This window comes from Peromyscus leucopus, chromosome 14 (assembly GCF_004664715.2).
Source record: "Peromyscus leucopus breed LL Stock chromosome 14, UCI_PerLeu_2.1, whole genome shotgun sequence".
NCBI classification, from domain to species: domain Eukaryota; kingdom Metazoa; phylum Chordata; class Mammalia; order Rodentia; family Cricetidae; genus Peromyscus; species Peromyscus leucopus.
The window spans coordinates 2,539,921-2,563,188 of record NC_051075.1 but is presented as its reverse complement, the minus strand read 5'-3'; the positions used below and the strand labels follow the sequence as shown (position 1 = coordinate 2,563,188).

Here is a 23,268-nt window from a genome sequence, read left to right as displayed (position 1 = left end):
AACAAAATATAAGGTGTAAATAGAAAATTTCATTTTTTCCTTTTTTTTAAACAAGAGTTCACTGAGAATCAGCAATAATAGAATACGCTGTATAAACTATTTTCTACAAAGGTTGATCAGCGTTATTTACAGTTGGTACATTGATACAAAAGAAGGCATACAAGTTATCCAACTCGATTTTTTGATTTTTAAATTTTATATGGCTGACAGGTCTATGCATTGTGTTACGCTTAACATCCAGAGCCTCTGAGGTGGAGACGAGTCAGGAGCTCCTCAGGCAGACAGGGGTGTGAGCAGCCAAGGGGCCAACAGAAGGCTGATTGGGGTGTGGGGAACAGAAAGACCCGAAGATACTACTCTCCTGATGCTTTAGGGGTTGGTCCAGTTGAATTCCATGAGAACAAACACAAAGGAAATCTTTTCTTTGCATTCCATTTTTTTTTTTCCTAACTACAAGCGTTTAATACATCAGAAAGTAAACCCGGGGGTGACTGTGAAGGAAGAAATACCGTGGGTTTTCCCTTTTTGCTCAGTTTTCTGGAATTGTCCTCACCTTTTGGTCAAAGCGGTCTCTCAAGAGAGTAAGCAGCATTGGGTGGAGAGCCTCTTTATTCCAGCTTCGGATGCAAGACACAGAGCGGACGACCTGAAGCCTGCTTGCTCCCTAGTCTCTGTGAAGCCGCTGTTTCTCAGAAGCAACCGTTCACCCCTCAACCTTTGTTTTCCCTCTTTGAACAGAAGAGTTTATGGGCCAGAGGCTTATTTTGTTGCTGAGACTTGTTTTGTTTTTAATCCTGCAAGTTTTACAACTCAAAATAAATTATGTATTTATATATATATATATAAAAACCAACGGACATCTAAAACCAAACAAGACAAAAATTGTGCAAAAATAACAAAGATATGTACACACTTTTGAGTCTGAAGAAATGTACAATAAAAACATAATTCAAAGAACATTTTAAAAATATAAACATTGCTTAAACTTTCCTAAGTTTCATATTGTTTCTGAAACTATTCTGGTCAGTTAGCTCTGTAATATAGTAAAACATAAATTATTACAAAATTAACACTATAAAAATTTACTTTAAGAATATCTTCTAAACTTTGTTTTTCAAAGGATCTAACCTTGTTTATAATTTCTTAAACATTTATAAGTCTTAAAATCTGCCTTAACCTTAAAAAAAAACAAACCCCAAAACAAAAAAGTAACAATCACCCCTTAAATTTGCAGTCCCCCTCCCCCCCAAGATGTAAATTAACCAGGATATAAGTGCACTTTTAACACTGGGGGAAAAAAATGAAATAATTCAACCAATGTCCTGGTGCTTAATATCAACTCCTGACTTTTAAAAAAAATCTTCATTTTATATTTAAAATTTTAAGAATCCTGTAAGAAACACTGTCAGTGCGATTCCATTGACAGAAATCACTCCTTTTGCCTCCCATCTCTGCAGATTCCAATTCCGTGGTGAAATTTGACAGTAGTCTGATCTTTGGGTTGGGAGAAAAGGAATGGGAAGGAAATCTTTGGGGAGGGAGAGGGGGTGTGCCCAGCTGCAGAACTAGCATTCACTTCTGATTTCAGGATGGCACAGGACGTCTGGCAGATCAAAGTGGAACACCTGTTCCGTGTTGTGAATTCTCTTTCTGATTCCCCATCAGAGCTTAATGGTCCTGCTGTTTCTTTCAAAACTCCAATGTGGACAGCTTAATAGCTGCGATGCTCCGGTGCCTCCCCGCCCAGCCTCTTCTCTATGCGTGTCCTTGCCAGCTCTGGACTGTCTGAGTTGGGGCACCTGATGGTGGGGTGCAAGCTTATCTAAGGTGTGGGTGTGCAACCAGTGATATTTCTTATTCCCACAAGGGGTTTGGCACAAAAAAATTCCATGCAGACTTTTCTCTGGAGGACCCTTCCTGGCCCCCAAAACTTCCTGACATCTGGGGAACTTTCAGGAGCTATGGTCACTGTGCCACCTCCTGAAGTGGCTTTCCTAGGTCCTGTGGGCTTTCTGTCTCTGGCTGACCCAGCTTTAGGAAACTGCACTGTGCCCTGGGAAGGACTCTTCATAGCATATTCCAAACAAGCTCTGACCATCACAGTCATCGGGGTCCCACCATATTCCCTTCCTCTCAGGTCCCTTCTGCCCTTGTACCTGACCCGGTGCGTCTTTTCTGCACAGCTGGGCCTGGGCATTGAGCAAACCACATCATTAAAGGGCCACTGTCCTCACTTTCGTGGCTGGCATTTGGCTCTGGACAAGGAGAAGCGCAAGAAACAGTTGAAGGTCCACCCTCAGCCCCTCGAAGCAACTCCAAGGCCAGGCTCCTCCCAGCAAGTGGTCCAGGGCTGCAGTGGGAGCCAGGAGCTTCTGAACCACTGGAACACAGTTGAAAGGAAGGGCGGGGTGGGAAAGGACTTGGGAAAGAATGAACTCTGAAAGCGCTAAAGTTCAAGAGCTTGCGGGTGCCAACCCGGAACCGGAACCCGGAACCGGAACCGACAGTCTGCAGCCTCTGTTCTCAGGGCAGGAGCAAAATGACGGTGCACTAGCAGCATCAGGAGGAAGGGGAGTAACCCCAAATGTGGAAGAATGTATAAGACGTGACAAATGAAAAAAACAGAGAGAAAACACTGTTTTCTGTAAATCTCAAATTTAGGTTCTTTTGCCTTATTTTTTTTAAACTAAAAATCCATGTAAAAAAAAGAAAGGCCATAGCCACAATCAGCGACCAGGAAACACTCCCCCACAGGCCAGCGCCCTCCCATCTCCCGACTTAGTCTCCTGGGGAGGATGTCAGCCAGGACTGGTTGGAAGTGGCTTCACCATCTTGTTAGGGAAGAGTCCTTATCCTGCCCATTCTGCTTGTGTTCTTCTAGGAAAGAAAAGAAAAACTTGTCTCATTCAGGGTGATCCACGAGAATCCAGGAGGGAACCTCCGTTTTTCTTGTATGTCACAGAATGGAAAAGAATCCACTAGCTGGACAAGGCTAAGAGCAGTCATACTTTGTGACTAAGAGGATGGCTATACCCCTTGCTTGTCACAATAGCTCCAGGGCTGGAGAGGAACATGGGGACAAGTGCAAGGGGCTTTGTAGGACCTCTCCTGGATAAAGGGCTGGATAGCTACATGGTTTTTTCTTTTATTCTCATTTTTATTGGTTATTTTCCCCCCTATGTAACATAAATGACACAATTAGTTACCTAATGAAGGCATATAGCCCTGGGTTAAACCAAGAGGTTTTGGAGATTTGGGGTGCACATGACTAATTTCAGTGTGGCCATCTTCACTTAACAGCTGAGTACAACCTTGTCCCTCACAAGTCTCTACCTGCTGCTTGTATTTTCTACTCACTCTAAGAGGCACAATTGCCTCCCCACCTTTTCCTCAAGCACGCGCACACACTCCTTTGGAGATAGTCACTCATCTCTGGGCTTACACATTGATTACTCTTACTCCTCCAAGCTAATCAAAATCACTGAAAGTCTTTCTGAATGTTCCCACTGTGAAAGCACACACTGAGTGGTAGCTTCAGTTCACCGGGGTCTTGGAGAAGGCAGTGGCCAACACGAGCAACGCCCTTCTGCTAACTTATTTCACTGTCATGATGCCCTTAGGAGGTGGTATCAATGTGTCAGATAACAAACCGAAAATGGACACCTATTGAACCAATTTGCAGACATCACAGAGCTGGTCATAAAAATCATAATAGCTAACCCTTAACTTTGCTATGTGCTAGAGAGTTTACATGAATAAACTAATTTAATCCTCACATAGGTCATAGGACCTTAGGGACCATCATGACCCCCATTTTATAGAGGAAGATATGGAAGAAGAGAAGTAAAATTTCAAGGACCCATATCCAATAACTAGAAGGTCCATGTTTGGAGCCAGGTTATCTGCTCTGCTGGAGGTGAGACTTGAAGTAGGCTCCGACCCCAGTGCACGTTCTGACTGGCCTGATGTTGGCTCTATGTGGTTCCCCCCACTCCTAGAAACTTACCTGTCGGTTGTGTCCTGGGCTGGATATGCTTGAAGGACTGGATTGTGACAAAGCTAGGCTGCTATTTTTTCCAACCTGAAAGACACCATGAACCCCCATTCAGACACTGAGGCAACTTGGGAAAGACCCTCTGACGCCATATGTTGTCAGGGCAGAGGAGCAGGGCAGTGCTACATGCCTTCCTCCCTTGATTACTCAGAGTGGATGCTTCCGACTTAATGGCAGGAAAAGGGACAACAGTTTATGGGGACTTTGGGAATGTCCCTGGGTGGGGGGGCAAACAGTGGTGGGAGCTCTTAATTCCACTCCTCAGAGGTGCCTACTGCGGGAGGAAGAGCCTGCCACTCTGTAGCTCAAGAGCCCACAGTGCAGGCCCACCCTACTCCTAGCCCTGGCTCCTCAGGTGTGCTGTGGATAAAGTAGCGCATCTGTCTGGCTAAGACGGCCAGCACTCAGCCTCTTTTTCTTCAGAAAACTAGTTATCAGGTTGGGCTGCCCTTGCATGTGCAGGGAAGGGGGAGGGTACTTTGCCTTGCTTGGCAGGGTCTCTGACCTGGAGACACATATGACCTCTCTGTGGTACAGTCCTTGGCCCCTGGTGAGGTGGGCTCCGAGGAGAGCTGATGCCAGGCTCCGGTTACATGGTTCCAGCTCATTTGCAAAGGCGGCCCTTGCCCCCAGCCTCTAAACGGCTCCTCTACTGTCTTCGTTTCCCCCTTGGCACATAGGCAAATGCCTTTCACTCACAGTACTGTTTTGTGTCCAGTTGAATACCTTGGTGGAAATTTTTGGCCTTTTACTTCCCAGATACAATTAGGAGAAGCTGCAAGTTCTCTGCAAGGCACACACAGTTTCATTTTGAATTTCTTTTTGAGACAGGGTCTCATGTAGCCCTGGCTGGCCTGGAATTCACTTTGTTGCTGAGGATGACCCTCCTGCCTCCATCTTCCCAGTGCTGGGATGACACATGGGCCACCATACCGGGCTCTCAACTTAGCTTTCCTCTCTGTGTTCTCACAGAACCAGCACAGTTGCCAAAGGCCTTTCCTTTTCCTAATCTTGGAAATGCCCAGTGATGGCTCCAGCCATGCCTTTCCTCAGCTGCCTGGTGATAAGCACTGAGCTATTTATTACTGTGCTGGGGGTTGGGTGCAGCCTGGCCTGCAGGCCACTGTCAAGACTCCTGGTGAGCACTCTCAGGGGAGGCTTATCTGCTCTTCTGCTGCCAGTTCGGCTGACTCACCACGCTGACTAAGCATTTCAGACAGTCTGAAAGCCAGCCGGCCAGCACTCAACACACAGGCACTTCAGACTTGACAGGAAGGGCCAAGAGCCCAGAGCCAACTCCTGGGTTTGAATCCCTGCCCCACTATTCACTTGCTGTGTGATTATGGGAAACTCATGTAACCTTCCTATGCCTTGTTTGGCTCATGTATAAAATGGGTTAATAACAGGTTAGGTATTGAGTTCCTGGATCTTAAGTGTTTCGGGGACAGGGACCATCAGTTACATGCAGTCATCCAGTAGAACTTTATCTAAAATGAGGAAAGCAATATGACTATGGTACAGCAGGGGAGGTCAGCAGGCCAGTGGAGTGGCCCTGTCTAGCCACTGTTGGAAACATCGACTCCATGGTCTTACTCCCAGTCTGCTCCCCCTCAGTCTGCCTTTTCACAGACCCCCAGTGTATCTGTGGGTATACATTCCAGTATAAGAAGCTGTGTGTACCTCCTTCTGAGTCTACAGAAGATACTGGCTAGCAGTCTGGTCTCCGGGTAGGAGCTGGAGGGCCAGCTATATGTGACACTGGAGGACCCATGTCTCCCCTTGGCCAAGGCTGCAGCTGTCTGGCCTTTGCTCATGTGTGTGCTTGTGTGTCCCCCACTTATGGCTAAGTGTCATATATGGTGACACAAAACATTAAAGCAGTGGTTCTCAACCTGTGGGTCTTGACCCCTGGGGTGTCCAACAACCCTTTCACAGGGGTCACACATCAGATATCCTGCACATCAGATATTTACATTATGAGCCATAAAAGTAGTAAAATTATAGTTATGAATAGCAACAAAAATAATGCTGTAGTTAGGGGTCACCACAACATGATGAACTGTATTAAAGAGTAGAGCAGCATTAGGAAGGTTGAGAACCACTGCATTAATGCATATCCTATCTCTCCTAAGTTCCCATCCCTAAAGGGGGCTAGCCTTAGGGTCTGATCGATTAGCTCCATGGTGATAAACCTGGGCTACCCTTCTAGAAGGGCGGCTCTCAAAGCCCACTCGGAGCAGGCTGAGGAACCTGGGTCCTTCCCTCCGGCTCTGAGCTCCCATCCAGTGCGCCCAGAGTAGGAGACGGCTGTCATCAGTAGTTCTCCCAGTTGGAGGAGACGGCCTGGATTTAGGGGATGGGAACCGAGTCCAAGGAAAGATCCAGCTATTCGTTGGCCATCCACATCTCCCACTTTCCCTACAATGCACACTCCTGTGGGTAACCTGGCACTGAGTGCTCTTTTTGCTTCTGGGTGAAAGGGACAGTTTCGCTTTAGGAAGGGAGGGGGCTGAGGCAGCTTGATCAAGTGAGGACAATCACCTGGAAGCTGGGTGCTCAGGCTGCCACTCTCCAGGTGGAACCTGACATCACTTAACCAGCCTGGGCCTCAGGCTCATCCTGAGGGGATCCAACAGATCAGATCAAACTTCTTAGCAACAAAAGTCTTTAATGAAGTAGTCCTCAGAACCTCAGGCTATGAAACAAACAAAAGGAAGGGGGAGACTCAAAGCCTCTTTGTGCCCCAGTTTTTACCCATCTGTAAAGTGATGACCTTTTGTAACCCCCGTGCTGAGTTGGTATGAGGACTAAAGGAAGTGATTACTGTAAAGTGTTTATCATAGGGACAGCAAAGTGAGGGTCTAACCAAGAACTCTCAGAGCAGAGGGTGAGCATTGCCTATGGGGAACCTGGGAAAAGGAGCCATGCTTATGTTACCTGCTTGAGCCACCTGGCCAAGCAGGGGCGCTGCCCAGCTCCCCCTGCCCCCCAGAGCCGATGAAGGCAGTGCCAGGAGCTCCCTTACCTGCCGAGAGGAGGTGCTGTTAACGGGATCGGGCACCGGTGCAAGAAGGCTGGGTGGGTTCTTTTTGTGAACACTATTCATACCAGGCATTTTAGTGATCTTACAGGCTTTGCTACTAGGACTTGAATTCTTACGCTTTTTTCCTTCTGATTTGTCAAAAGAGAGGGGCAGAGAAGACACAGCATTGTGTGAGGCCAGAGAGAGGTCCCCTGCGTGGAGTGCAAGGGAGGGCACGGAGAGGGGACAGGGGCCACTGCTGCCACCCACAGCGCCCACCTGTCTCACTATGTCCATGGGGCTGCTGGGCAGCGAGGTCCGTCCTGAGGGCTCCAGCTTGGCACTGAGAGGGCTCACCCCGTTATTTGAGTTGTGCACAGACAGACTGTTATAGGGAGGGGCTGCCTGATAGGAGTTCAAGGAGGAACTGGCATTCAGAACGCAGTTCTTTTTGTGGGGCCCTGACAACGGAGACGAGAAGGAAGCCTGCAAGGACAAGGAGGAGGAAGTCGAAGACTGCGGCTTCCTCTTTTTGTTACTTGGAGATTCGTCGCTACGAGCTGATAGGTCTTTGACTTTTGAGGATTTGCTGGTTTTGGTTTTGGATGGCTTGTGGGATGGGGAAGGAATGGCAGCTGGTACCGGGGACACAGCGGATGGGGCCTTGAAGGTTGAGTCCATGATGCTGAGGGTTGCAGCCACATGGGGGAAAGCTGTGGTGTGGGACATGAGGACACGTGGGTCCGGCGATGCCACGAAAGCTGCGTCTGAGAGCATGGCTGATGTCATTATGTAAGAAGAGGTGAGTCTCGAGCTGATGGGAGCTGAAGGAAGGTACACAGCACTGGGGTTGCTGAAAGGCTGTAAAACGGATGCTGGAACAGGGCTGATGTGGGCTGCTGGCGAGGGCATGGGGCTATCTGCCGCAGGAGGGATCTTCCTAAACACGAGAGAAGAGCCAAAGAGAGACAGTGAGACGCTGGGTCGGCATCGCCCAGGAGGCCGGCTGAGATTTGATCGGCAGGGCTACAGAGGACACCCGGGAGGACCAGACTATGGAGAATGAAGCCTTGGAGGATGGTGAGGTCTGAAGGATGGCCCTTTCCTACGCTGCCCACTAAAGCGACATCAGCATCTGTCTTCACACCTCAGAGCCTCTTCTCTACGCTGAGCGACTGAAGACTGGCTGATGTGGGGTCCTGAGTGAAAGGCAGATGCTATTCAGACTATGAACACCCTGAGCGGCCTCCCCCACCTCCCCCACTGCTGGCAGTGATGACTGTGGTTTTCAATGAGGAGAACAGGCCTTGGCCACCTGGCTATGTCCCTTCTGCTCATGGCGACCTCTTTATTACTCTTTCCCATGCAACTTTTGGCTGGAGATATTTTGAAAAAAGCCATCTCCCCACTTGTCAGCATCCTCTTGTGTTTGCTACCTCATGCCTCCGGCTGCTCTGTAGAGAGGCATTTCCACATTAGCTCGTGGCCGCTGGACTGCGGTCGCCATGGAAAGTGACATCAAGTTGCTCTCTCCCTCACTCTACTTCAGTGGGGTTGGCACAGAGCTGCCTTTCAACAAGTCCCTCCTGTTCCTGGGCAGGGGAAAGGTGACAGTCCTGGACCCATGCGTCCAGAGGGGACCAGGCATTTAGGTGAGGGATACGGGCAAAAGCCCAGCATGTGAACAGGGGCTGCTTCCCTGGAACTGACGGGGGATGGTACCTGAGGGCAAAGTCTGTGGGCCAATGCCGGCACCAGGCAGGGTATCATTCTTAAGGCCTCTGCATACTTTTTTTTAGACAGAGTCTCACTATGTAGCCCCAGTTAGTCTTGAATTTGTGGTCTTCCTGCCTCAGCCTTGTAAGTGTGGGATTATACGTATGTGAAGCATCTGTCCATAAAACCCTCTGCCTTTTGACTTCTGTAGTATATGGCTCTGTTTCCATCTTATGGCTTAGATCCACGCTGCCGCTACTCTTGGGACCGGGAGGAGGGGGGTACAGCACCTATGGGATCACAGCCTGCTCCTGATTTTAAAAGAAATGAGTGACGTTAGGAGCCAGAAAATGCTTTCTTATTTTGCAGGGCTCTCTGCTTGTTCTCCAGTGTGTTTTCAGGAGCTTTCCTTCTCTGAGGTAAGCTCCTTCTCTCAGGAGGTAAACTTGAAGCAGAAGGCAGGCAGGCCTCCCGCCATCCCTTCTGCTCTGCAGGGCTTCTCCAGCCCAGAAGCAACCCTCTCTGCATTCTGAAGAGCACTGGTCTGCCACTTGCGGTAGAGCCCGCAGCTTCCATCGCTAGGGTGGAATCCAGCCGCATCCTTGAGTACAGAAGCTCAGTGATTTGAAACCGCCAGGCCAAGGAGTTCACACAGAAAAGTGCTGCCAGCCCACAGTGGCCATGATGGTGTCTAAGACCTTCCTTCCTCTCCAGCCCGTGGGACATCAGAGCTCTTGTCAGCACTAAACAAGATGCTGCACAGATAGATACTGGCTGCAATGAATGAATGAGTGTATGGACAGATGGATGAAGGGGCGGTGAATGGGAAAGCAGGTGATCTCAACAGCAACACAACTGCATTGTCGGGGACTATGCATGCTGGGCAGGGATTCCCACGGAGGCAGACCATGGAGGTCTGCACACATCCTTAGAACTGTCTGGCACTGCATAACCCTTTCCTGCTGGGGCGAGAGCACATTCTTGGAGGCACTAGCAAATTTCTTGCTGTCTTTGTTACCCTACTGTGGTGCTGCAGGTGCCCCCCCCCCCACGTTCTCACCAGCTAAATTCAGAGAAACAGACAGAGTGGTAGAAGTTTGACTAAGACTTGTAATAAGGGTAATTTACAAGTACCAGATAGTTCATTCACTTAAGGGGGGGGGGGCTCACTTCGGGACCTTGAATGAGATACATCTTAATGTCCAAATTCATGTTTTTCTCATTAAACAGTATACATACTTCAAATTGTGCAGACAGGCAGAATTGAAGTTCTAAATCTTACTTTGCCCCTGCTCAAGATTGCAATGGCTGCTACTTCTGGTATATTTTCTAGACCCTTCTTTCTTCTTCTCTCCAGAAGTGGGAGGCAAGGCTGTCCCTGCAAGCCTTTCCGGTGCTAACCGGTTTTGGTGTTTCCTAGGTGCCCAACGGCAGCAGGTTTCCCCTTTGATGGGCCGCCTGACTCAGACTTTGCACACTGGCCTACAGGAAGTCCCGTATAAAAGCCCAGAGATGTGAATGAATTCCTGACAGCTCCCATCCTCCCCTGCCAGCTGGCGTGGAGATCCAGATGCTGACCTGGCTGAAAGAGAATACTGTGTTGGCGTCTCCTGATGCAGAGTTAAATGCTTGTTAAAGAAAAAAGAGTCTTGGCCGTTCCTTTTCTTCCTAATGTCTTCCATGCCCCCATCGGCTGCCATCCCTCCAGGTTCGGGCCCGTCAGGGCCTGGAGTTTGGGCAGCGAGGCTGAGAGGGCAGCGGGGTGCTACGCTCTCCAGAGTTGACACCCAGGCAGCCCCAATGTTGCTCAGTGACAGCAGATTGGTTAGGCAAGTCCTGAACAGAGGGGAGGGACCTGATGCCCTGTGGCTCGGGCTTCTGTGCCTGAGGAGGAAAGGAATATGGAGCTTGAGCTGACAGTACACCAGCGAGCGAAATACAGATCATCACATTCCTTCCACGTGCCAGGGATTCACACTTCTATAACACAGGAGACCAGAGAGCTGGGGGAATCACCAGGGCTGACTGCCATATTTGGAAGCTAATGCAGAGGGCCAGGTCATCAAATAACCACGAACTACATAATCCCTGTGCAAGACTTTTTAGATTTTTTAAATGCATACAAACAGAAACTAATGATGCCCTGTAGACAAGCAGGGTAGTCACTCACATGGGAAGACATGATAAGCTTCTCTTGTGGCCCTTTCCTAGTTAATATAGCAACATCTGTCCTAAGTCCCCTGTGAGTCCCCTGTGAGAAACAAGGGGGGGCTCAGGTCTATGTGGGCTGAGGTGACAGAGATGCCTTGGAAGAGGAGCAGGCTGTAGGTGCATTTCCTTTGTTTCTCAGGATGCCCGTGGCCTCTCCTGGGCCTCACTGCACAGGCTCAGGGTCTCAACTGTTCTGGGGCCCTAGTCTGACATGATCCATCCCTCTAGTGGAGTACATGCCTAAGCTCCTTTAGGAGGAGCATGGGGTAGGGACACTCCAAGGTTGGCCATGGTCGAGAGGGTCCAGGCCCTACTGTTCCTTTTGAAGAGCATTCTAGGGTCCTCCCCTCTCATTAAGTCTCCTGTAAAGTGCAGGTGCACTGGGAAATGTCGTAAACAATGGATAATAAGCTGGAGGTTAGAGAAAGAGAAGAGGTGAGGGAGGGCCCTAGGGAGACGGGAAGGGCCAAGGATAAACTTAACCAGCGTCACAACACTGTTCAGAATCTGCCCTTTGGGCAACTGTATATAGTTTCTAATGAGGACAGCAACTAGCTAGAAAATGGTTTGTAACCATTATGGAATTTTGCTATTACTCCTGGACCATTAACATCACAAACAGAAGCACATTCTTAACACCTTTAAACAATCTGAGTAGTGATTAAAAACAAAAAAACAAAACAAAACAAAAAAAAAACCAGCAAAGGCCTATAATCCTACAGAATAAACAAGATCTTACCTAAGATCCTTTGCATTTGGTTGAGAAGGCTACCAACACAACAACCATCTCCCAAGAAGATAAAGCAAACAGCACATTATAGGTATTCTAAAAAGTTGTTAATTCGAACTGACATTCAGAATCAATCAGGAATCCTGATTCGGGTTCATTTTGGTCTACGGCAAGCCAAATGCTGAAGCTTGTCTACAGGGCCAGGGCTCAGGTAGGGCAACTCTCAACTTTCATCACAAAGGAAGTGCTCACTTACTTCCACATCTGTGAATTCAAGTGTTTCTCTACCATGGAGTTCAGTGCGAGCCGAAAACGATCCCATCGTCTGTCAAATACGTAGAACCCTCGTCCCATGAGGCGGCTCCCAAACGAGCAGAACTATGAGGGGAAAAACATTTTAATTTTGATTACAGGTTAATAAGCTAATATAAAGCACACAGAGAAAAATAACATTTGCATAAAAACACACAGGGGTACAATTTTACTCAAAATAAAAATAAGCAACTGGTACCGAAGCCAAAAATGTTTCTATGATGCTGTAGTTTGAGCCCTGGATTCTCAGCAGAACCTCACATTTAAGGCAGTGACTGCGCCATCCAGTTTCCTGTGGTGTGAAGAGCCACACTCTTTCCTTCTGAGAGGGAGCCAGTATTTCAGGATAGAAAACAAGAGAACAACTACATCCAGAGAGACTTTGCAGCTCCATCCACTCACCATGCCACCCGCTCTCTCTAGGAACCTGGTGCTCCCTGCCTCCATCCCAGGAAGGAAAACGGATGTCTCTTCCCGTCTGATCCACAGAACCACTTCCTTCCCCCAGGAGTTGCCTTTCCATGCCAATCCCAACACATCCACACTATTTATTTATTTTATGTGCTTTAGTGTTTTGCCTGCATGTATGTCTGTGTGAGGGTGTCAGGTCTGGAGTTACAGACAGTTGTGAGCTGCCATGTGGGGATGGGAATCAAACCTCCTCTGGGAGTGCAACCAATGCTCTTAACCGCTGAGCTATCTTTCCAGCCCCTAAAACACTTTCGTTGTTGTTGTTTTGAGGAGGTCTTACCCTGGTTGTCCTGAAGCTCACCGTGTAGACCATGCTGGCCTTGAACTCACAGTGATCCACCTGCCTCTGCCACATCTGCACTCCTTATCAGCTCTTACCCAGTCCCCTCTGCCTGCTGTTTCCCTCTTTGGCAATTATGATCTTACCTACCCTTGGATGCCTAATGTATAATTCTTACCAACAATGGCCTCATCTGACTAACTGCACCTCCCACTGTGGACACATGACGCATCTGCTATATATCACACTACATTTCACTTAGACACATGTCTTAGTCATAATTACATGTGATGGCTATCAAAGTTTAAAGTGTGGGGACTTCATTCTCTTCCTCCTCGGTATAAGGATCATTGAGATTAGGAATAAAAAAAAGGATTCAGGAAGCTGAGGTAGAAAGATTAATAGTTCAAAGGCAGCCTGAGCTACACAGTGAGAGCATCTAAAAAAAAATTTTTTTTTTTAATTTTTAAAGTGGATTGGGGAGAAAAGTTTCCACAGAAATGTTTAAAATAAATTACTGCATTTAAAACTCACTAATATCAGGGATTTAGTAAACATTGATCATAAGGTAGGATGGCAGTGGACAGAAATGTAAGGAGCAGCCTCTGGGAAGGGGACATTTGCTGGGTCCAGAGCTCAGAGAAGCCTGCAAATGACTATAATTCATATGGCACCTTACCCATCCCCCAGGCCTCTAGCAGCTCCCTGGACACAAGCCCAGACTCAGTGCTGGACTGGCCCCCGTTCCACAAACGCATCCTGGAACCAACCTCTGGAACCCTTCTCAGGAGGAGCTGCAAGGTCTTCCCTTGGTTCTGTTTCTGCTCCAGTTGGGGATGGGAGTATTAAAACCTTGCTACCCACAAAATCTGATACTGCAAATTACTGACTACAACAACTTCTTACTGACCAATGAGGAAACCATACATGGTAATTCTTCAGTACAGAAGCTGGCCTCCACATCTGCGAGGGAGCTGTTCCTGGTGTGGCCATACCTTCTCTCTCATGCCAGTTGCTAAGGACACATCGAGCAAGGGTTTATTACAAAAAAAAAAAAAAAAAATGATTTAATGTGTCAGTTGGCCATGAGAAAAAAAAAGGACAAAGCAAAGAAACAAACCCATGGTTTTTCCATTTTAATCAGCAAAACATTAAGGGCCTATGAATGCCCTGTGAATGGGGCTAATCTTCTACAGCAGCCCTGTGGACAGATGTCTTATGTTCTCCAGAGCTGGAAGCCGGAGGCCCCTTTGGTTTTGGCTACCAGTGTATCTAACAGCACTTAGACGCAGGCCAGACACGGAGGGAAGCTGGCCCTGTGTGTCTTCACTGGGGCAGACCTTGCTGCTGCTGTCCTCATCTGCAGTGTCCTGCCTCATCGGGCCTGTCTGGCTGCTCACACAGCCCCACTTCTGACTCCACATCTTATGTGCAGCAGTAACAGAGAAGATGTGTCTCCTCCCAGACCTGGGAATGAGGCCCAGCTCAGCCACACTCCTTTCCTTCTCTGCCAACTGCTGGTGCAGCCGTCTGCTAGGGTTTCATGGGCAGCTCTTGTTTTGTAGATGAAGAAAACATAGCATCTTAGAAGACCCCTTTTCCAGTGTGTCCCCTTTCTTCCTGTTTAGAATGCCCCTGGTACAGATGTGACACTGGAGCTGTGGTGGGTGTATTAAAATGTGAACAGCAAAAATATTTATGGACATAGTAGGTAGAGAGGTTAAACCAAGGTTGTACGGGCACCTTCCTCTAGACTTCTTGCCATGTGAGATAATGAAATGGTCTCTGTATGAATATGGAGGCACCGGGTTTTTCACAACTGCAGGCAAAATCATTACAACTGATTCCTCGCTAGTTCTGTACTGGCAAAGTCCCAGGTTATAGGTGAGCCATAGGTCACCATCATCTCCAAAAAGGGGGAGTGGTATACACGGAGGAGAAGAGACTAGCCTTGTCTTCCGGCAGGATGAGATTAGAGTCAATCAGAGCTAATCAATCCTTCAGGCTCAGGCAAGTACCAGAACAAACCACAATGGAGATCGTATTCCCAGGGCCCCAGCGTTGGGGTCTGTGGTTGTCACACCTTTCTCTGAGGGTGGTAAGGCCAACGTGAACAAGCTTCCAGCGATGCCTTGACTTCCCCTTCTGACGTCAATGGCCATCTGAACTGTTAGTGAGCAGCCAGGCTGGCGTGAAACACGCCCTCCCACCAGATCTGCTGCCAAACAAAGAGCCCTCGGGAGAACGACGGAAGCTGAACCCGAGTTGCTGCTAAGACCGCTTCCAGGGCAGGTGCGTCTGGCTAACTCCTGACCGGAGGCTCTGTTTGCAGATGTGCAGAGTCAGGTTGGTTACCAGGGCACTTACACAGACACCATTTTTCAAGCATTCTTAAAGGATTAGAGCCAGTGGGGAGTCCCTCCCTGTCCTTCAGCACTCACGACCATCTCTGATGACACTCTACTCGGGAGACACACCAGGGAAGGGACAGAGGCCTACCGCAAGAGGTCTGGGGTGGTGTGTGGAGAACTGACAGTCTAACTTCTCGGCTTCGTCGGCTCCGTCCATCTCCCCTTCATCACTGGACAGTCGGCTGGCAAGGTCACCTCCAGCTGGGGGCAGAGGGGGCTCCGGAGTGTAGCCGCTGTGATTTGAAGATGTACTGCTGCTTATGCTGTTGGCAGATGATGGTCTAAGGGTGAGCGGGAAGAACACGTGTCAGTCTTCTGGAGGAAACCAGGTCTGCCCAGTTCATGCCACGAAAGAGCAACCCAGCCACGGCGTCAGGAACCGTGGGCCAATGGCAATTTTCTAGAAGGGAAAAATTAAGCCTCAAGGGTCGACAGCTCTCCACAGCAGCCCACTGGAGTCAGGTGCTTGCTCTCTGGCTTGCTGCCTGGGGTACAATACAAGCCCGAAAAACCCAAGTGCAAGCAGAGGGGCCATGACCTGTGAACTGATCCAGAGCCTGTCTTCTGAGTTCATTGACAAACGCTCACCCAAGACCAAGTGTCACCAGCATTTTGCCTTATATCCTTCCAGACTTCCCTAGTGTGCAAACATGATTTTTTAAAAAATGCCATTTTTAAGCAAGAACAGCATTTGAGACAGGATCTCCTGTACTCCAGGCCTTGAACTCACAATGCAGCCAAGGTGACCTTGAACTCCTGAGCCTCATGCCTTTACCTCCTGAGTGCTGGGGTCATAAACGTGCACCACCATGCCCAGTTGATGCAATGTTGGGGATCAAAGTCAGGGCTTCACGAATGTTCGGCAAGTGTTCTACCAACTGAACGACACTCTACCCCAGCCCTCTAGACAGATGTATTTGAAAAGTTATTATAATTTTATTGTATGTGTATGAGAATTTCATCTGCATGTATGTCTGTTTGTCACTTGTGCGCCTTGGTGCCTGAGGAGGCAGGAGGAGAAAGCTGAATCCTCTGGAACGTGAGTTATAGGTGGTTGCAAATTGCCATGTGTTTGCTGGGAACTGAACACTGATCCTCTGGAAGAACAGCCAGTGTTTTTAACCACTGAGCCATCTCTCCAGCCTGAACATGTTTTTAAACTTAGTGATGTAGAAATCCTTTTGGGTATTGTGTCATTTTTAAATATCCTCCAGTAACATTCAATATTGACATATCACCATCTATGTAGCTAATCCTAAACATTTGTGTTCAAACTTCCTGAAAGGCTCTTGGGTAGCAGTTCAGCCCATCATGGCAGGACCTCCTTGTCCTGCAGGATAAAAGTGACCTAAATTTTGCTAATTGCATTTTGGTTATACAGAAAAATAGCTTTATTTATTTATTTATTTATTATTTATTTACTTATTTATTTAGAGACAGGGTCTCTATGTAGCCCTGGTTGGTCTAGAACTTTCTATGTAGACTAAGTTGGCCTCAGACTAATGAAGAGCTGCTTGCCAATGCCTCTGAGTGCTGGGATTAAAGACTTACACAACCATGCCTGGCAAAAACGTGTACCATAAGCTGGCCTTGAACTCATGATCCTGCTACCTCAGCCTTTTCAACCTGTCCTGCTGGCATGTGCCAGAACAACCAGCTACTGTCAGTTTTGAAAGAAGTCTTTACATTGAAACAGCATAGTCTATGTAATTCAAAGGATACTAACAAAAATGCATTACAATAAAACTGCAAAATATTAATATAACAACTGTTAAAATGAGGTTAGGCAAGTATTCATCAATTTATCGCTGCTTTCCAGCATGTAGGGGAATTTTCATTAAAAAATCGAAAACAGAAATGAAAAGAGAGCCAGCAGTGCTACCATATAGGTAAGAAAGGGATTGAAGAATGTCTTGTTTTCATCTTTTTATTTTTTCCCAGTTTTAGAGATATATTACAGTAACAGGGTCTCATGTAACCCAAGCTGGCCTTGAACTTGCTGTGTAGTGGAGGATGACCGCAATTGTCCTCTTGCTACCCAGCTAGTGAATGGAAGACAGGCATGGGCTACCACACCCTGCTATATGTGTATCTTGTGAAATTATTTCACAATTATTTCAACCAAGTTAGCTTAAAAATTAACAGACCTATCATTTCTTAGAGTTAGCCCCTCCCACAGTCTACTAGGGTTTGAACCAGGGCTTTGTGGGAGCTGGAGAGTGCTCTGACACTGAGCTGTAACGCAGTCCTCCTTTTCAGCTGTATTCTGAGGCCATTTCACTAAGGCTGGCCTTGAACCCACTGTGCAGCAGCAGGTCTTGAGCCTATGGTTTTCCTGCTGAGGATGACCTTGAACTTCTGCCTCTCCTGCCTCTACCTTCAAAGTGCTAGGATAACAGGCATGTACTGAGAACTCTCCCTCCAGAACTGCACTGGTTTTTTTTTTAGGTAGATTCTCCTCACTATGTAGCCCAAGCTATCCTCGAAGTCACAATCCCCCTGGCACAGCCCGTGGAGTGCTGGGATTGTAGACACACACAGCTACACCTGGCCCGAAATGTCTTTAGTATTCACTCATACGCAGACACTTGGCTTGTTTTCGTATCTTGGCTATGGTGAATGATTCTGCAATAAACACCAGCGTGTAAAGAGCTTCCATTAAATGAGGTATAGAGCTACAGTCATTCACCAACTTCCTCCCCAAATTCCACAACAAAGACAGAGCGGCAGGAAGATGGTGGCAGCTACCCCGAATCCATGTGGGCTCTTTTTAACTGTGTCTGCCAGTGACTGGCTTAGAAAGGGTCACAGGAAATCAAAGAACATTAGTGTGTGTCTGTGCGTGTGTGTGTGTGAGTTCACGTGCTCAAATGATGGGGCTGGAGGAACATAGGAATGTCTGTCACTTCAACTCAATTTTCCTATAAACCTAAAACTGCTTTAAATATACATGATATTTAAAAGAATGAGTGAAGAATACATATGGAAAGTAGTCTCAGCTTCATCTGGACCTTGCAGCTGGATGTACTTGAGATGGTTATGAATCATGCAAAAAGATTCAAAGGATAACGCCCAAGGGACTAGAGAGGGTAAGATTAAAAAAAAAAAATTTAAGGAGGGGTGGGGGACAACAAGGGCTGCTGAGATCTGCAGTGGAGAAAAGCACTTGTTGCTAAGGTGGAGGGAGAGAACAGACTCTGTAGGGTTGCCCTCTGACCTCCACATACGAGTTGCCACATACCTCCATCTCGCATGTGCGCGCGCACGCACACACACACACACACACACACACACACACACACACACACGCGCGCGCGAAGGGGGAGGGGGAGGGAGGGAGAGAAAGAGAGACCAATCTCTGGGATTGGCATCCCCTCACCTGTGGACTCCTTGTCACATTCGGTAAGAATCCTAACAGCAGAAGTATCAGTAGTTCAGGGTTCTGCTCTCTGCACCTGAAGAACCTGAACTGATACAAGTCTGAGCAGATTTTCACAGTTTTGGAAGCCAACGTGGCTGGAGAAGTACTGAGTAGTGGGAAAGGAGCTGACTCGATGTGGAGCTCCTAGGAAGCTACTGAGGGCTGCAAAACCTGTTTATGGCGGGAGGATCAGGAGTTCAAGGCCAGCCTGGGCTACATATTAAGTTCAAGGTTAGCCTGGGGTATATAGTGTAACATCAATAAAGAAAGTAAGTAAGTAAGTCATAGATGAGGACTATGCATAGCTAAGTAGCAGTTGGCCTCCATACAGGCCTCAACACCACCAGGCCTGGCAGGACACTCTCCCCATCTCAGTCAACTTTCTAGGGAGAAACAAAGTCAGAGGAAATGAACTGAAGAGGCTGCAGACAGTGGTAGAGCAGAGCACTTGCTTGGCTTGTGAAAGGCCCTGGGTTTGGTCTCCAGCACAACCAGCTCCTCAAACCAAAGCCAGACAAACAAGAAGAGTGGCATCGCTTCAGAGAAGTGACTATCTTGTAAAATAATCAAATAAAAATGAGATAAACTGGGCACAGTAGCGTAGGCCTATAGTCCCAGCTATTTAGGAGGGCAGGCAGAAGTATCTTGAGTTGAAGGCCTATAGTGAGACCCAGTGGTGGTTTGAATAAGAATGGCCCCCATAGGCTCATATATTTGAATTCTTAGTCACTAGGGGATGGCACTTGTTGTAGGATATTATTTTAAGAAGTGTTACATTTGTTCATGCTGTGGAACATTAATTTAATGGTGTATTCTTTTATGTTGCATTTGTTTAACTCTGTGAGGCTGTGTTACTGTGCCTGTCTAAAACACCTGATGGCCTAATAAAGAGCTGAACAGCCAATAGCAAGGCAGGGGAAAGGATAGGAGGGGCTGGCAGGCAGAGAGAATAAATAGAAGGAGAAATCTGGGAGAAGAGGAAAAAGCAAGAGAGAAGGAGAGGAGGATTCCAGGGGCCAACCACCCAGCCACCCAGCCACCCAGCCACCCAGCCAGCCATGGAGTAAGAGTAAAAGTAAGATAAACAGAAGTAAGAGAAAGGTAAATGCCCAGAGGCAAAAAAGGTAGACGGGATAACTTAAGAAAAGCTGTCAAGAAACAAACCAAGCTAAGGCTGGGCATTTATAATTAAGAATAAGCCTCCGTGTGTGATTTATCTGGGATCTGGGTGGTGGGCCCCCCAAAAGAGCAAAACCAAACAAACTACAGGCACTATTTGAAAGGATTGAGAGATGTGGCCTTGTTGGAAGACATGTCACTGGGGATGGGCTTTGAGGTTTCAAAACCTCAGGCCAAGCCCATTGTCTCTCTTGGCCTATGGATCAGGATGTAACTCTTAGCTACTCCTTCAGCACCACACTTGCTTGCCACCATGCTTGTTGACAAGATGAGAATGAACTAAACCTCTGAAACTGTAAGCAAGCTCAGAATTAAATTTTTTTTTTTTTTTTTTTTTTAATGAGAGTTGCCTTGGTCATGGTGTCTCTTCACGGCAACAGAACAGTGACTAAGACAGAACCCATTTTTTTCTTTTAAATTTTTGTTTTGTTTTGTTTGTTTGTTTGCTTATGATAGGGTCTTCTACATGCTCCTGGCTGTCCTGGAACTCACTGTGCAGACCAGGCTGGCCTCAAATTCACAGAGATCTTCTTAAACCTGCCTCCGTGTTCTAGGATTAAAGGTGTGTGCTATCACACCTGGCTGAGATTCAATCTTAAATAAATAAAAGGCTAGAGGCATGGCTCAGTGATTGGGGAAGTTGGGTGTGTAAGCATGAGGACTCTATGGACCCAGCATTCAAAGACAAACTTAGTGAGAGCCTGTGCCCGTCTGCAACCCCAGCACTGAGTGGGGTGAGGACAGAATGGGCACCAGGCCTTGCTGTAAGGCTGCCAATCTTGCTAAAGAATATGAGCTCCAGGTTCAAAGAGAGATCCTACCTCAAAGGAACAAGGTGGATAGGAATAGAGGAGGCCACTGATGCCCCATCTGGCCTCCAAGTACTCACACATGTTCCACACACATTCTCAATCAAGCAATCAATTAAAAATAACTAAACTAAGAGACAATCTTTTACAAAGTAGAACAAGGAATTTAAAGAAAAAAGTGACCAGGCGGTGGTGGCGCATGCCTTTAATCCCAGCACTCGGGAGGCAGAGGCAGGTGGATCTCTGTGAGTTCGAGGCCAGCCTGGTTTACAAAGTGAGTTCCAGGAAAGGCTCAAAGCTACACAGAGAAACCCTGTCTCAGGGGAAAAATAAAATAAAATAAAATAAAAAAGGAAAGGAAAAGAAAAAAGAAAAGAAAAATATGAATTAAAAGATCAGAAAAAAATGCCCAATATTCAACTAAGAAGAGAAGAAAAGGAAACTGAGACAGTAGTGGGGAGAAAAATATCTAAGCTGCAACAGGAAGCCATCCCAGGAGAGGACAGGTATTTCCATATTGCATGGATCTACCAAGTACCTACTTCAGCCAACCAAAATAGAGCTACAGCAAGAGAGATGTCTGCTGCCTGAGGTATGATGGTGTGCTTGAAAGGCAGAGGCAGGAGGATCTCAAGTTCAAAGCCAGCATGGGCTGCCCAGTGAAACTCACTTTCCAAAAAGTGAAAATTAAACACATTAGAGACACCCCTGAAAACTTTCAGTGCCCCAGGCTTTGGAGGTATGAGTTTGTTAGGACAAAGAAACTGGAGTCAGGATGTTAGACCTCCCGGTAGAGACGCCCTGTGCCAGCAGTCGATGGGAGAGCGACCTCAAAATTCTGCAGGGAAATGATTTCCAATCTAGTTGTATACTCACAGAGATCATCAACTCAGCATTAACGTAGGATGAAAATGTGCTTGTTGGGTAAGGACTCTAAAACTGATCTCCCATGAACCTCTTCCCGGGCAGCTACAGAAGGAGCTGCTGCATCCAAGTGGAGATGTGAGGCAGAGAAGAGGCGGCGAGAGCCAGAAACAAGCACCGGGGGATGCACCTCGCGGGACCGCTGCTGGCTCTCTTCTAAGCCTTCTGGCACCATCTGAACTATGAACCCATATAACTTTGATAAAAATGAAGCTTAATTAAAGAAGAGATGGTTGAAACTCTCAGTAGTAAGTCCTAGTTGCCAGATACCAGAGGGAAGGAGGTGGACAGTGGAAATTCCTAAGGAGAGCTGAACAAGACCCAGAACTGGCTGACCTGGCTCTGAGCATGGAAATGAGGTGTCTGTGGGCATGCACACACACACAGGAGTGTTGACAAGACTTCTCTTGTTATGTCTGTCTGCAGCCTCCTGGGAAGAGGGGGTGGGGATATTAGTAGGGCCTTCCAACTGAGCGCAGGACTCTAGGGGGAAGCAGCTGTGTCTCAGAAGAAACAAGGCTTGGGCAAGGAGTGGTGGGAATGGGCGTCACCGCGTCCAGTGCCTGGAGTGTCAGCAGGCTTCAAGATCGATTGCTTGCTGTTCCCTCTTTGCCCTCAACACCAAACCTCTTCACCTGCCAGTCTGGCTGAAAGACACACTCTGTGATGACAGCTTTCTGTCCTGTCTCCACAGAAGCATGGCATCCATCGGTCTGAGTATGCAGGGTGTGAGAGTGATCGTAACCGAGTCATTCTAAGTGTGAGGAATATCACATGCATTCCTATCCTGGCCATACACAGCTGTAATCGAGCAAAAGCATGATCTAGAGGACTCAAGTGACAAAGATAATAATAAAGAGACTGCCTAAGCCAGGTAAGTTCAAACTTTTTTTTTTTTTTTTGAGATAGGATCTCTCTACATATTCATGGCTACTTGCCCACTATGTAGACAAAGCTGGCCTTGAACCTGCCTCTACTGCCCGAGTGCTAAGATGAAAGGCATGTGTCACCATGCCTCACAAAGAATGACAATTCTGAGGCCTAACTATATAGTAAATTTGAGGCTAAGCTGGCCTATATAGCAAGATCCTGTCTTCTCACCCCAAGACAAAACCAAATGGAGCTGGAGAGATGGCTCAGCAACTACCAGCATTTGTTCTTTCAGAGGAACTGAGTTCAATTCCCAGGACCCACGCTGGATAGATCACAACTCTCTTTTTCCCTTTCTCTCTCTCTCTCTCACACACACATACACACACACACAAAATACATACATACATACATACATACATACACAAATACATAAATACAAATCTTTAAAAAACCCACAAATAAATAAAAACAAAGAAGAAAATAAGGCCATTTGCATCTGTCTGTTGGCTTCAGGTCTCCAGACTGAGCAGTCACAGATGGAGATGTCAAGGACAACAAAAATGTGCAAGATGGCAAGAAGACTCTCCCAATGTACTCCTGACACATCCCTGTCCTCACTCAGCCATCCACAAATGTCTACCGTCTCCACATCACCCCTGGCAGTGTAAGGCCCATTGGGATTGGCCGGTTTATACTGTAGTCTGGATGTGCAATATATCCAGGCAATACCCACACTGCGTTGGCACTGGTCTCCACAGCCTGTCTCCCTTTCCTCCTGGAGGCCCATCACAACCCAGCTGGACTCAGCTTTCTAATAGAGTTTGGATGCATTTGGCTGGGCTACAACCCATAATC

The 23,268-nt window shown here is 47.4% G+C and overlaps 1 protein-coding gene across 15 annotated transcripts in view; it reads right to left on the bottom strand.

The window, feature by feature from the left end:
- Nucleotides 1-48: 48 nt before the first annotated feature.
- The window catches only part of Atxn7l1 (ataxin 7 like 1), a 229,788-nt gene continuing 206,568 nt past the window's right edge, over nucleotides 49-23,268 (bottom strand). For 7 of the 15 annotated variants that reach the window (XM_037210493.1, XM_037210494.1, XM_028878468.2 and 4 more), the window contains 4 exons: nucleotides 15,296-15,488; nucleotides 11,990-12,111; nucleotides 10,371-10,676; nucleotides 6,703-8,016 (listed from right to left, as the gene is read on the bottom strand). In XM_037210493.1, the coding sequence (XP_037066388.1) occupies nucleotides 6,930-8,016; nucleotides 10,371-10,676; nucleotides 11,990-12,111; nucleotides 15,296-15,488 (1,708 nt within the window). In that variant the 3' untranslated portion in view covers nucleotides 6,703-6,929. Of the gene's footprint in view, nucleotides 2,878-4,006; nucleotides 4,082-6,702; nucleotides 8,017-10,370; nucleotides 10,677-11,989; nucleotides 12,112-15,295; nucleotides 15,489-23,268 lie in introns of those variants that run through there. The other 8 variants (XM_028878469.2, XM_037210496.1, XM_028878458.2 and 5 more) reach the window with 7 other exon arrangements.